Below are 10,497 nucleotides of genomic sequence, written 5' to 3'. Positions count from 1 at the left end.
AAGCTCAATTTCATGCTGAATCCTCTGAGGGGAATACATGCAAGCCGTTTTAAGAGAAGAACGTTAAAACCAGGCCTGACGCTTCTTCATAAAATATCCTGTGAAAGAAAGAAAAAAAAAAAAAAAAAAAAAAAGAGCGCTGCTATTTCAACAACATTAGAACATTCTTCAGTGGCATTCGAAAATATTTGCAGAAACCCAAGACATGAGCCCGTGGTGCTGGGAGAGCTCTCGGGCATGAGCTGCCAGGAGAAGATGTGGCTTGGCTTGGAAGAATGTGCACAAACACACGGTTGCTTTTTTGCCGCATTGCAACTGCGTTTCTCTCGATTTGCACTTTTCACGGCAATTTCGTAAACTTTACCAGCAGAATCAACTTGACCAGCACGACTTAGCAAAAATGAAGCTTCATGAAGCACCTTTTATATATTAGATGATATATTATAGATATATATATTTTTTACTCCTCTAGATCAGTGGTTCTCAACCTTTTTTCAGTGATGTACCCCCTGTGATTTTTTTTTCAGCCAAGTACCTCTAAACCAGCGCAAAGCATTTCTATGGAAGCCCATTCCAGCCAGTAAAAAAAATAATAAAAATAAAAAAATATATTTATTTTTTTTCACCGTCAGAAACCGTACAGAAGGGCTCCGTAGATTCTCGTTCTAACGTGTTAGTTAAAAAAAATAATAATAATAAGAGAGAATCGTCCAGCATTTGTGACATTCTGTTATGACCAGGTGTCCCAATACTTTTGCCCATGCGGTACTTCTGGTTAACTCCCTGTTTGGCCTTCTTAATTATTTGGCGGTCAGACGATGGTTTGTGGCTGTTGTTTCTTTTCACTGCACCCTGTCAGGTCGCCAGCTGCCCTCTCAGCAGTTCAAGCAGACAGCAACTGTGTTTACACAACCTCCAATTCCGGCGTTTTCATCTGTCAAGTTTGTGTAAATGAGTCAAGCGCGAGTCAAGCTTGACGGCTGTTATTTGCGGCGTCGCGCAGCACGGCCGCATGCTGCTTGGCGCTCGCACAGAATCATACCTTTGTGGAGTCAAACTTGATCGATTGTGCAGTTTGCCAAGGTTAATGCACAAAGTTCAATTCTCACGTTGCTCCGGTGCAGTTATCATGGTGCAATTTTAAATAAAGGTTAAATAAATACAATTAAAAAACCAACTTACTTTTTAAAGCAAGTAATCAGTAAAGTAACTAAGTTACTTTTTCAAGGTAAGTGTGACAGCACTGGTTGCACATTATTAGCTCTTTTACTGCCACACGTTATCAAAAAAAAAAACAACACTTTAATGTGAAGAGGCTTTGTTCATTTACGTCATCCTCGAAAATGTTTCATCAGATTTCGTCATGTTTCGTTGTAATTTCATACACCGGCAGCCCATTGAGAAAAGATACAATGCTGCCATCTATTGGCCATAGATAGTGTTTTTGATTCCACAACTCATTGACCAGGCAACGCGCCCTGCACTTAGACGGTGAACCGGCCATTGATAAAAAAAAAAAGAAGGAAAAAAAAAAGACGTAGATGACATCATTTATCGTTTACGGCGGCATACATCGTGATTTTACAAATCGTTATTAAACGTTTTTGACAGTCAAAGAGTTAAAAGCATGCAGGAAACGCACGTGTGAAAATGCTGGTTTACGTTTTTGTTTTGGATTAATAGAAGCTTTAAGTAGTTCTGGCAAGGTGTCAGTCGTGGTAATATGTCGGAGCGAATGGCTGATAAAGGTTCTTTTCATTGCGCACCCGTGGGGACTTGTAATAGAATTTCAAGGCAAAGCTGTGCCCTTGCCTCAGTGAAAAAACAGCATGGAAGGAATTTCCTGAAAAGAAACTCAATCCCATTTGCCACTAAACAGCACAAAATTCGCTGCAGGAATCATCAGCATCGGGTTTGAGGTACATATCTAAAATAGTAGTTATTATTATTATTATTATTATTATTATTATGACTCAATCTATCTATCTATCTATCTAATCTAATCTAATCTAATCTAATCTAATCTAATCTAATCCAATGTGGGTGTCGACAGTCACACGCAGGGCATTCCCATTCACAGCAATTGACGATTTAGACTTCAATAAAAACCTTTTCGGATTGTTGGAGGAACCGAGTTACCTCCACGCAAACTCGAAACAGCACGGCTGGATTTCAGATGGCTTTAATCTGATATTACATATTTATAATTTTGTATCATTTCAAAAAGTATTTTTAAAATGCCGAGTTTAGGTATATATAATGCTCTATGTATGGACTGTCACATATTTGGCAAATAAAGAGACGTAATCTTGACATTAAAACTCGCCTTACGTAATGAAGTAAACGTCAGAAGACGAACCACTCCCACTTGCTTTACCTACAAAATCCGATGCCGCCACTAGATGGCGGCATACCATCACTTATGAACATGTGACTGTTGTTATGGCAATGACGCTGACCAGTGCAAACCGTAAGCGCCTCACACTATCTTACTCAATAAAATTGTCATTTCACCCGAGTACATCTTTATGGGTTATTTGGCTTACATGTGCTGGTGCTGTTTGCTGGTAAATAAGATCATAACAAACGTTCACTAAATACTGTACCTTGAACTGATGGTCTCTCCTGGTTTCCCATGATGCATCGCTTTATTTAGTGTTGTCGCTTAGGGAGATGATAGGAACCTGATCCAGACAGCTAGACGGACACGGACGCCCTTCCACACTACTTCACCCTTCGGCAGCATCAGCGACATGCTCGGCGAGGCACGACGTCCTTAAAAGCCGCGGTGGCTTGTCTTGTTTTCAGCACGATTTATCCGTCTTCGGTCAAATTGTCCACGGCCGGAGTTCGTTTCAGCCTGAAGGTAAGCAAGCAACACGACGTCATATGTTAGTCGAGGGGTGTGTTATATTATCGTTAGCTATCCCCCCTTGCTAAGCTAACACGCTCACAAGGCGGCACACGGGAACTTCCCCATTTTTAGGGACGCGCAATTGTTTCATTCAATGAATGTCGTATTGTGTTTAAATGGCGTGATCAGTTCCGCATTCCAAGCAGGTTGCCAACTCTGATATGTTCAATGCGAAAGGCTTTTATGTCTTAGAAATGCCCTTCATCCGTGAATAAACGATTGTGGTATGTGTCCAAAATGCTGATGGAAGGCTGCCTTCCTGTGGGCCTCGTCTCCACGTATCGCCCACAATGCACAAAACCACCTAAAGTAAAGAGCTACTAGGACGGATGTTTTGTACCCTTTCGAATCAAGACACGAGCGTAATGTTGGTTTTAATTAAAGCTGCACTTGGTGTCCTGATAAACAAACAGGAAGCGATCTGCTCCAAATGTAGGTTAAGCTCTGCTGCTCGGCACGGCCTTTTGTTGACCACTGCCGCGACTTGAACATGTTTAGCTTGGAACCGATATAAAGACGCTCGTGTGGTCGCTTTGGACCTTGGCAGGTTTTACGGTCCATGTGTCGTCCGGTTGATGTTACGCCGCCTGGATGCAGCGTCACTTTTGTGTGTGTGTGGCTGCCTTTGGGTGCTGTCCGCAATGCAGGTGCTGAAAGTGGAAGTGCACGAACCAAGTGTGCAGCATCCATCCGGACACGCGCGCACACACCATCATACACACATTTGTTAGGCATGTCCCACAACGATAAAAAATGAATAAATAAATAACATGAACATGATATTTTCTGTACTATACTTAAATAGACATTTCACTTCATTTTTCTGACATTTTTGATATTTGAAGACATGTATGCTGTACTTTTTATGCCTTACTTTGGTCAAAATAGGTTCACAACTTTTCTTTTTTTTTTTTTATGACACAATGTTTAAAAAAAAAAAAGAATAGTAGAAATCTTGGCACGTGACAATGGTAGAAATGCCCCAGACGGTGTCAATCAAATCAAAATCATGTCAATCATGAGCTACCTAATGTTCTGTCTACGACTATTTGTGGGAGTGCCGTGCCGAGGCTGTTAGCTCGTGGCTAATGTTTCATGCTGCTGCAGTTCATTGATTATTCATGTTGTATCTGGAGCATTCGACACGAGCGGGTTTTGGAACAGAGCAATATTCCATCGCTTTTACGTGAACGCATGCTATCTGTATCATTTGACTGATTTCCAATCACTGAAGGGGATCTTCACTGTCCTATCCTACCACGATTGTCCGCCTGGAGTCACCTTGATGTGATGGCATGACTGGTGTGAGGTCATGCCTTAGCAACAACACGGAAAGCAATCTGAGCTATTCTAGGAAAGGGCTGGGGTGAGAGAGCTGTGCTTTACTGGAAGGACTCAACATTACTCATCAATAATAGATCATCTGCTCAGCCTTTTATGGCTCACCAATGAAAATGTTGTTTGGTTTTTGTTTAGTGTTTTTTTTTTTTTTTTTTCCTAATACGGCTAATACGGGACAGTTGGCAACCCTACTTCCGTTACAGATAGATTATAAAAGGCCTTAAAACAGGGGTGTCCAAACTATGGCCCGGGGGGGCCATGTGCGGCCCGCCGTCCGTTTTTTAGTGGCCCGCGACATATGCTAAAAATGGCATTTGACTCAGTTAAAAATAAAATAAACGAAAATGTTTGGAGATGGTCAAAGTAAGAAGGGAGAAAAAACAGTTGCTCTTAAAGGTTATTTGAGTTAACTAAAACTAATGAAATAAACTAAAATTCAAAAAACAATTTCGTTAACCAAATAAAATAAAAACGAAAATGCTTTAAAAAAAAACAAAACGAAAACTAACTGCAATTACATTTTATATTTAAAAAAACTAACTGAAACCATAATTATAGCAAAAAATGTACTTCGTGTTAGTCTTTGGTGTGATTTTTAGTAAATTTATTTTGATATCAACTGGGATAATGACGTTTGAAACTATGTCACACAGAAGTGATGTCATCTAAGTAACAGCCAATAGAAAAGCACCTTCAGATGATGTTGCTCCCATGGTGTTTTTTATTTTATTTTATTTTTTTAATATTGTGCACAAGTAAAACACATTTAAAAAGAATAACAAAAAAACAAAAAAACTAAAACTAATACTGAAACTAACTAAAACTAAGAATTTATTAAATAACTAAAACTAATAAAAACAACCAGCCTGACAACTAATAAAAACTAACTAAAATGAGAAATTCCCAAACTATAATAACCCTACTGCCATATTACAAATAAATTGCTTTATATACTGTAGCATTTTTCTAAATATGCAAAAGCACAAATAAATTATTTGTACCATTTTTAGGTCTAAACACAATTTCTCTTCGCAACATGATGTGGCCCTTGCGTCCTTCTGATTTTCTGTATGTGGCCCTCAATTGAAAAAGTTTGCACACCCCTGTCTTAAAATGTCCCTTGTAGACATTCTAACATGTTTCTTCTTCTTTTTTGTGTGTGTGCGTGTACGAACGTAATCAGCCATGGCGTCGGCCAACGTTCCGCTGGAGAATCAGCTGCACAGTGCGCAGAAGAACTTGCTGTTCCTCCAGCAGGACCACGCCAACACGCTGAAGGGCCTGCACGCGGAGATCCGCCGATTACAGCAGCAATGCACAGGTGACGCTCCCGCGCTTGATGTTGCTTCAGGAATCGCGTTCTGTGGCCAAGCGGAATTTCAAATAGCATGACGGAGGAATCTCTTCAATACCTTTTGGTTAAAACGGTTCATTTTGGTCACACACACAAAAAAAAATGCATAAAAAGCAAAACGCGTTACTGTTGTTGAACTGTTTACGAAGCGTATCGTTTGCAAAATGTGTTTGACCTGAGCGCAATATTTGTGTAAGAATGTGATAATGTTCGCAAGAGTGACTTTCAGAATTGCGTTTGTGTTTGAAATGCGACTGCCTCTCGTGTTTTCACAGACTTGACATATGAGCTGACAGTGCGAAGCTCCGATCCTTCAGGTAAGCTCCCGTTACAAAGTGTGCTCTTCCTTTTTCTACATCTGCATTATTAAACCATCATTTCAAAGATAGATCTTTGAATATGATCCCAAAATTGTCACAAAAAAAAATGGTGAAAGTGTACGACATAGAAAGAGTGCAGCTGTGAATGGTTGCATTGAGGGACTGCTCATTGTTCATTCCATTTGTCTGCTGTTTGCCAAGTGCCCAACCCCCACGTTGCCATGGCGGTGACATCATGTCATGTGACTCCAGTCCTGATACTGGCTAACAGGACAGTTGTTGAACGACCAGGGAAGCTCCAGGCGGGCGACATGCAGCTGCAGTTCTTTGAAATTTAAATTTTAGATTTGTTAGTCTACAGCAGGGGTGTGCAAACTTTTGCATTTGAGGGCCACATACAGAAAATCAGAAGGACACAAGGGCCACATCATGTTATGAAGAGAAATTGTGCTTAGTCCTAAAAATTGTACAAATAATTCATTTGTGCTTTTGCATATTTAGAAAAATGCTACAGTATATAAACCAATTTATTTGTAATATGGCAGTAGAGTTATTATAGTTTGGGAATTTTCAATTTTGGTTCTTTAATAAATGCTTAGTCTTAGTTTAGTTTTAGTTAGTTTCAGTATTAGTTTTTTGTTTGTTTTTTAAATGTGTTTTACTTGTGCACAATATTTAAAAATAAATAAATAAATAAATAAAATAAACACCATGGGAGCAACATCATCTGAAGGTGCTTTTCTATTGGCTGTTGCTTAGATGACATCACTTCCGTGTGACATACTTTCAAACGTCATTATCCCAGTTGATATCAAAATAAATCTACTAAAAATCACACCAAAGACTAACACAAAGTACATTTTTGCTATAATTATGGTTTTAATTAGTTTTTTAAATATAAAATGTAATTGCAAGTTAGTTTTCATTTTTTTAAAAACCATTTTCATTTTTATTTTATTTCGTTAACGAAATTGTTTTTCCCCCTTGTGGCTGTTTTACAGGAAATATAAATTAGAAGCAGAAAATTGCTATTAACTTCATGCAATTTTAAGGTAAAATACTATATTGGGATATATGTCTTCATTTAAAATGATCTGGTATTGTTTTATGGAGGAAATTTCTAAAAAATAATAATAATAAAAATAAAAATAAATCACATTTTTAAAGTAATTAACTGTTCAAGATGTGCTCATAAATTTCGAAAGAATTAACACACAACAGGTGTTCTTAAAAAAAAATCTTGAAAAAGCCTTTTTGATTAGGTGATTGATCTAAATTCTAAGACGTGATTAACTCTTTCAGTGCCATTGACGGCTATACACGTCAAAGATCCATTTTTTTTACTGGGCTGGCAGTGAATGAGTTAAAAGATTTATAATAAATGTAAAACATTCGTGGATTTCATTTATTGCGGGCGTGTCACCGTTATATTGTCTTCGTCATTGTCCTAACTGGTGGGTGTGGCCCGTGCAGACAGCGGCGAGGCGCGATGCCGAGAGCTGCAGAGGAGGTGCGAGGAGCTGGAGGCGGAGCTGAAGAAGAAGGAGGAGGAGAACACGGAGCTGCTCAGGGACCTGGAACAGAAGAACGCCATGATCTTCGTGCTGGAGAACACCATCAAGGAGCGGGAGAAGAAGTACCTGGAGGAGCTGAAGATGAAGAGCCACAAGCTGGCCGTCCTGTCCGGCGAGTTGGAGCAGCGAGCCAGCACCATCGCTTACCTCACGTCGCAGCTCCACGCCACCAAGAAGAAACTTCTGGCGGGCAGCTCGTCGGAGGCCAGCCCCAACGTCAGCCCGGTGGCCTCCTTCAAGCCCGCGCCTCCGCCCAAAGACCGCCAACCGGAAACCCCGCGCCGGCGGATGCGGAAGAGCCTCTCGCAGCCCCTCCACCCCGAGCTGACCGAGGTGTACCGGCTGGGCGCCGACGGCAAGCGGGTGGTCCTGCGCGAGGCGGTGGACGCCATGCCCGACCCGACGCCCTTCCTGCAGGCGGGGAGAGAGTCTCCGGATCTGCAGGTGGTACGAGAACGACCCGCCGTCATCCCGCCCATCGCCTCGGAACGCCCGCCCGTCGCTCCCTCACAGCACAGCCCGGCTCGGGACCGCCAGTATCGGGCTCACGTGGGTGTGGCTCACCGCATCCCCCATGGGGCCCCGCCCGTGGCCCCACCCCAGGCAGAGCTGGAGACTCTGGCAGTGGACCAGGTGAAAGACGAAAAGGTCGTGCGGAAGCGTACGGGGGCCGACAGGACAGTTTGAAGTGCTCGCGCACGAATGCACACGCGTTCCGTACACTACTCTCAAAACGTTCTGCATATTCGGCTTCACCGCACCTTTTCCTGAAACTCACCGATGCACTTTTTTTTGGGGCTCAGGCCAAAGTCAGATCTAATATAAATGTACGGTTTTGGCACCATCTGGTGGCATCTTGGTGACCAAGCAACTATGTTGAACTGAGTGGAGGAGCTCCATTTAGTGAAGTGATTTGTGGCGTTGTTAGGCAATTGACCTTACCGTGCCACGCCCCTCCCCGCCCACTAAACGCGACGAGCAGCACCCTCGGACTTTTACCGGTCAAGATGAGCTGAAGCGCATTCACAGTAATACCAAAAGTTGTCAAATGTTCATGTGATTTCTCGGTCAGGTATTTTCAGGACGCTAGCGAGTCAACAAACACGTGGACGGTTTGCTACCCGGAACGATCGTTAGCCTTTGGCTAAAAACAACAATGGAGAACGTTTCCTTAGTGCAAACGTAGTAGTTTCTGGACATTTTGGAGGGATTCGACTGGTCGTATGTGTGGGCTTCCACAAAGTTTGATCCAGCGCAGACATTTTTCGTAGTTGTTTGAGGTTTAGGGAAGAGAATAAACCGGATATAAACCGGATATAACGGTTAGCACTCTTAAACAAGCCGTGATGACGGCGTTTAACATTTTTATTACTGATTTATTGATTGTTTTTTTCTCCCGGGAGCTGGATTGCATTGTTTGTCCGTAGCAAAACTCCCGTGCCGGTGCAGACATGACGTCTTTTGCGTCCTGATTGGTTTACTGGGCCATGCGGGCGTGGTTGACGGTAAGGCCAATTGCAAACCCTGTTGGGCTGATGTGAGTTTCTCCCAAGTCACAGTGGGCGGCGAGGGGGTAGTCACCTTTCAATTTCAAATGTTGAATGTCGCATGTACTTCTATGCCTTTCAGTGACTCTTCCAGTCTCTCTAAAGTCCATCCCTAACTTGCAACCTGTTGATGACACTTTGAAAAATTGGAAATTGGTCGACTTGCACTGGTTGATTGATGGACCAAGTTAGTCAACATCATTTGGGCAGAAAAGTTGTTATGAAAATGAAGCCTCATGAAGCACTTGCAATATGTTTTTACTCCTCTAGATGGTGCTCTTGGTTTAAAGATAAAGGCTATTGCAATGAAAACTGATTACATTTCCTCTGCATCTTTAATCCAAGTGGAGGAGTAAAAAAAAAAAAATCACAAGTGCTTCATGAAGCTTCATCACTACAGAAAAGTACTGAAAGATTGAATAGTTAAGGCACGTACGTTCAAAAGTAAAAATGAAGTTTGGGTGACGTCCATCCTGAAATTTTAGCCGACAGCCCAATTATGCCAAAGCTTTTGTGAGTAGTGTAAATAGCAAAAGATAACACACGGGGGCAGCGAGGAGCCCAAGCACTGTGTCGCCTGCTTTCTACGCAAAAGCGCTGCAACGCAAAATGAAAACGATGCAAACGGATCAACGGACGTTTCTCGGACGACTGTAGCGCAAAGCTTGCCAAATGTTTCTTCTTTGCAACCCCGCCGAGCGTTTGCATCATACACGCATCATTCTGTCCCGTGTGGCGCAATCGACACACCCACCCCAGCCAAAAATATCTTGCATCAGTGCCTGCTCGGCGCAAACACGCGCACCCACGTGACGTAGTGTAGTTATGGCGAGCGGTTGTCTCCGGACGTCGCGACAAACGATATAACGAGACGACTTACAGCAGCAAAGGACAATGGCAACCATTCGGCTAATAATCTGAATGTCTTTCACGCTCTTGCAATGTCGGTATGAATTTATTACTGCAGGTTGCATAATCAAGGTGTATTTATGCTTCAATGTGAGCTCTAGTCACGTTTTTTGGGAAGAAGAATAAGGACGGAAACATCAAAATCTGTGTTATTTGTGATAAAAAGGCATTTGGAAAAACACTGCTGTAATAGGATTTTGTGATTATAATTATACTTTATAAAGGCTGTACATTTTTGTAAGTAATTCCTTTTTTTTTTTTTTAATTTAGTGTTTATTAGAGAATACAACACCACCTCAGATGGAAATTATTGTCACTTTATATCCTGCTTTTCACATAACACTTGTCCTTGAATAATAATATCAATCCACACAATAAAGCTTTTTTTGGTTGCCTACTTGGTTTTGTAAGATGTTGACATGCACGTTCCTATGTACATGTATGATCTAAATTTTGTTTAGTCAAGATTAATAATATAGTAGAAACAGTATTTGACACTGCAAATCATTTTGAAAATAGAAGCTCAAAGTAGTCCAAT

General features: G+C 41.6%; 1 protein-coding gene across 2 annotated transcripts; it reads left to right on the top strand.

Moving 5' to 3' along the window:
* Positions 1-2,484: 2,484 nt before the first annotated feature.
* On the top strand, positions 2,485-10,356 carry ccdc92 (coiled-coil domain containing 92). Of its 2 annotated transcripts, XM_077521383.1 has the most exons (5): positions 2,485-2,567; positions 2,657-2,866; positions 5,439-5,576; positions 5,885-5,926; positions 7,403-10,356. In XM_077521383.1, exons 3-5 carry the CDS (start codon positions 5,441-5,443, stop codon positions 8,188-8,190), a joined length of 966 nt encoding a protein of 321 aa, XP_077377509.1. In that variant the 5' UTR covers positions 2,485-2,567; positions 2,657-2,866; positions 5,439-5,440; the 3' UTR covers positions 8,191-10,356. The 2 variants fall into 2 exon arrangements, with proteins under 2 accessions (XP_077377509.1, XP_077377508.1); XM_077521382.1 differs by having other exon boundaries at positions 2,495-2,866.
* The last annotated feature ends 141 nt before the right edge of the window (positions 10,357-10,497 follow it).

The sequence above is a fragment of the Festucalex cinctus genome, chromosome 5 (genome assembly GCF_051991245.1).
Source record: "Festucalex cinctus isolate MCC-2025b chromosome 5, RoL_Fcin_1.0, whole genome shotgun sequence".
Lineage (NCBI taxonomy): Eukaryota > Metazoa > Chordata > Actinopteri > Syngnathiformes > Syngnathidae > Festucalex > Festucalex cinctus.
This window is presented reverse-complemented; position numbering and strand designations above follow the sequence as displayed.

Bases quoted from the DNA above. Each gene is read 5' to 3' on its own strand.
- ccdc92 (XM_077521383.1), top strand. From the start codon at position 5,441: ATGGCGTCGGCCAACGTTCCGCTGGAGAATCAGCTGCACAGTGCGCAG. The intron at 5,577-5,884 runs GTGACGCTCCCG...GTGTTTTCACAG, and splicing joins ATTACAGCAGCAATGCACAG to ACTTGACATATGAGCTGACA. The intron at 5,927-7,402 runs GTAAGCTCCCGT...TGGCCCGTGCAG, and splicing joins GCGAAGCTCCGATCCTTCAG to ACAGCGGCGAGGCGCGATGC.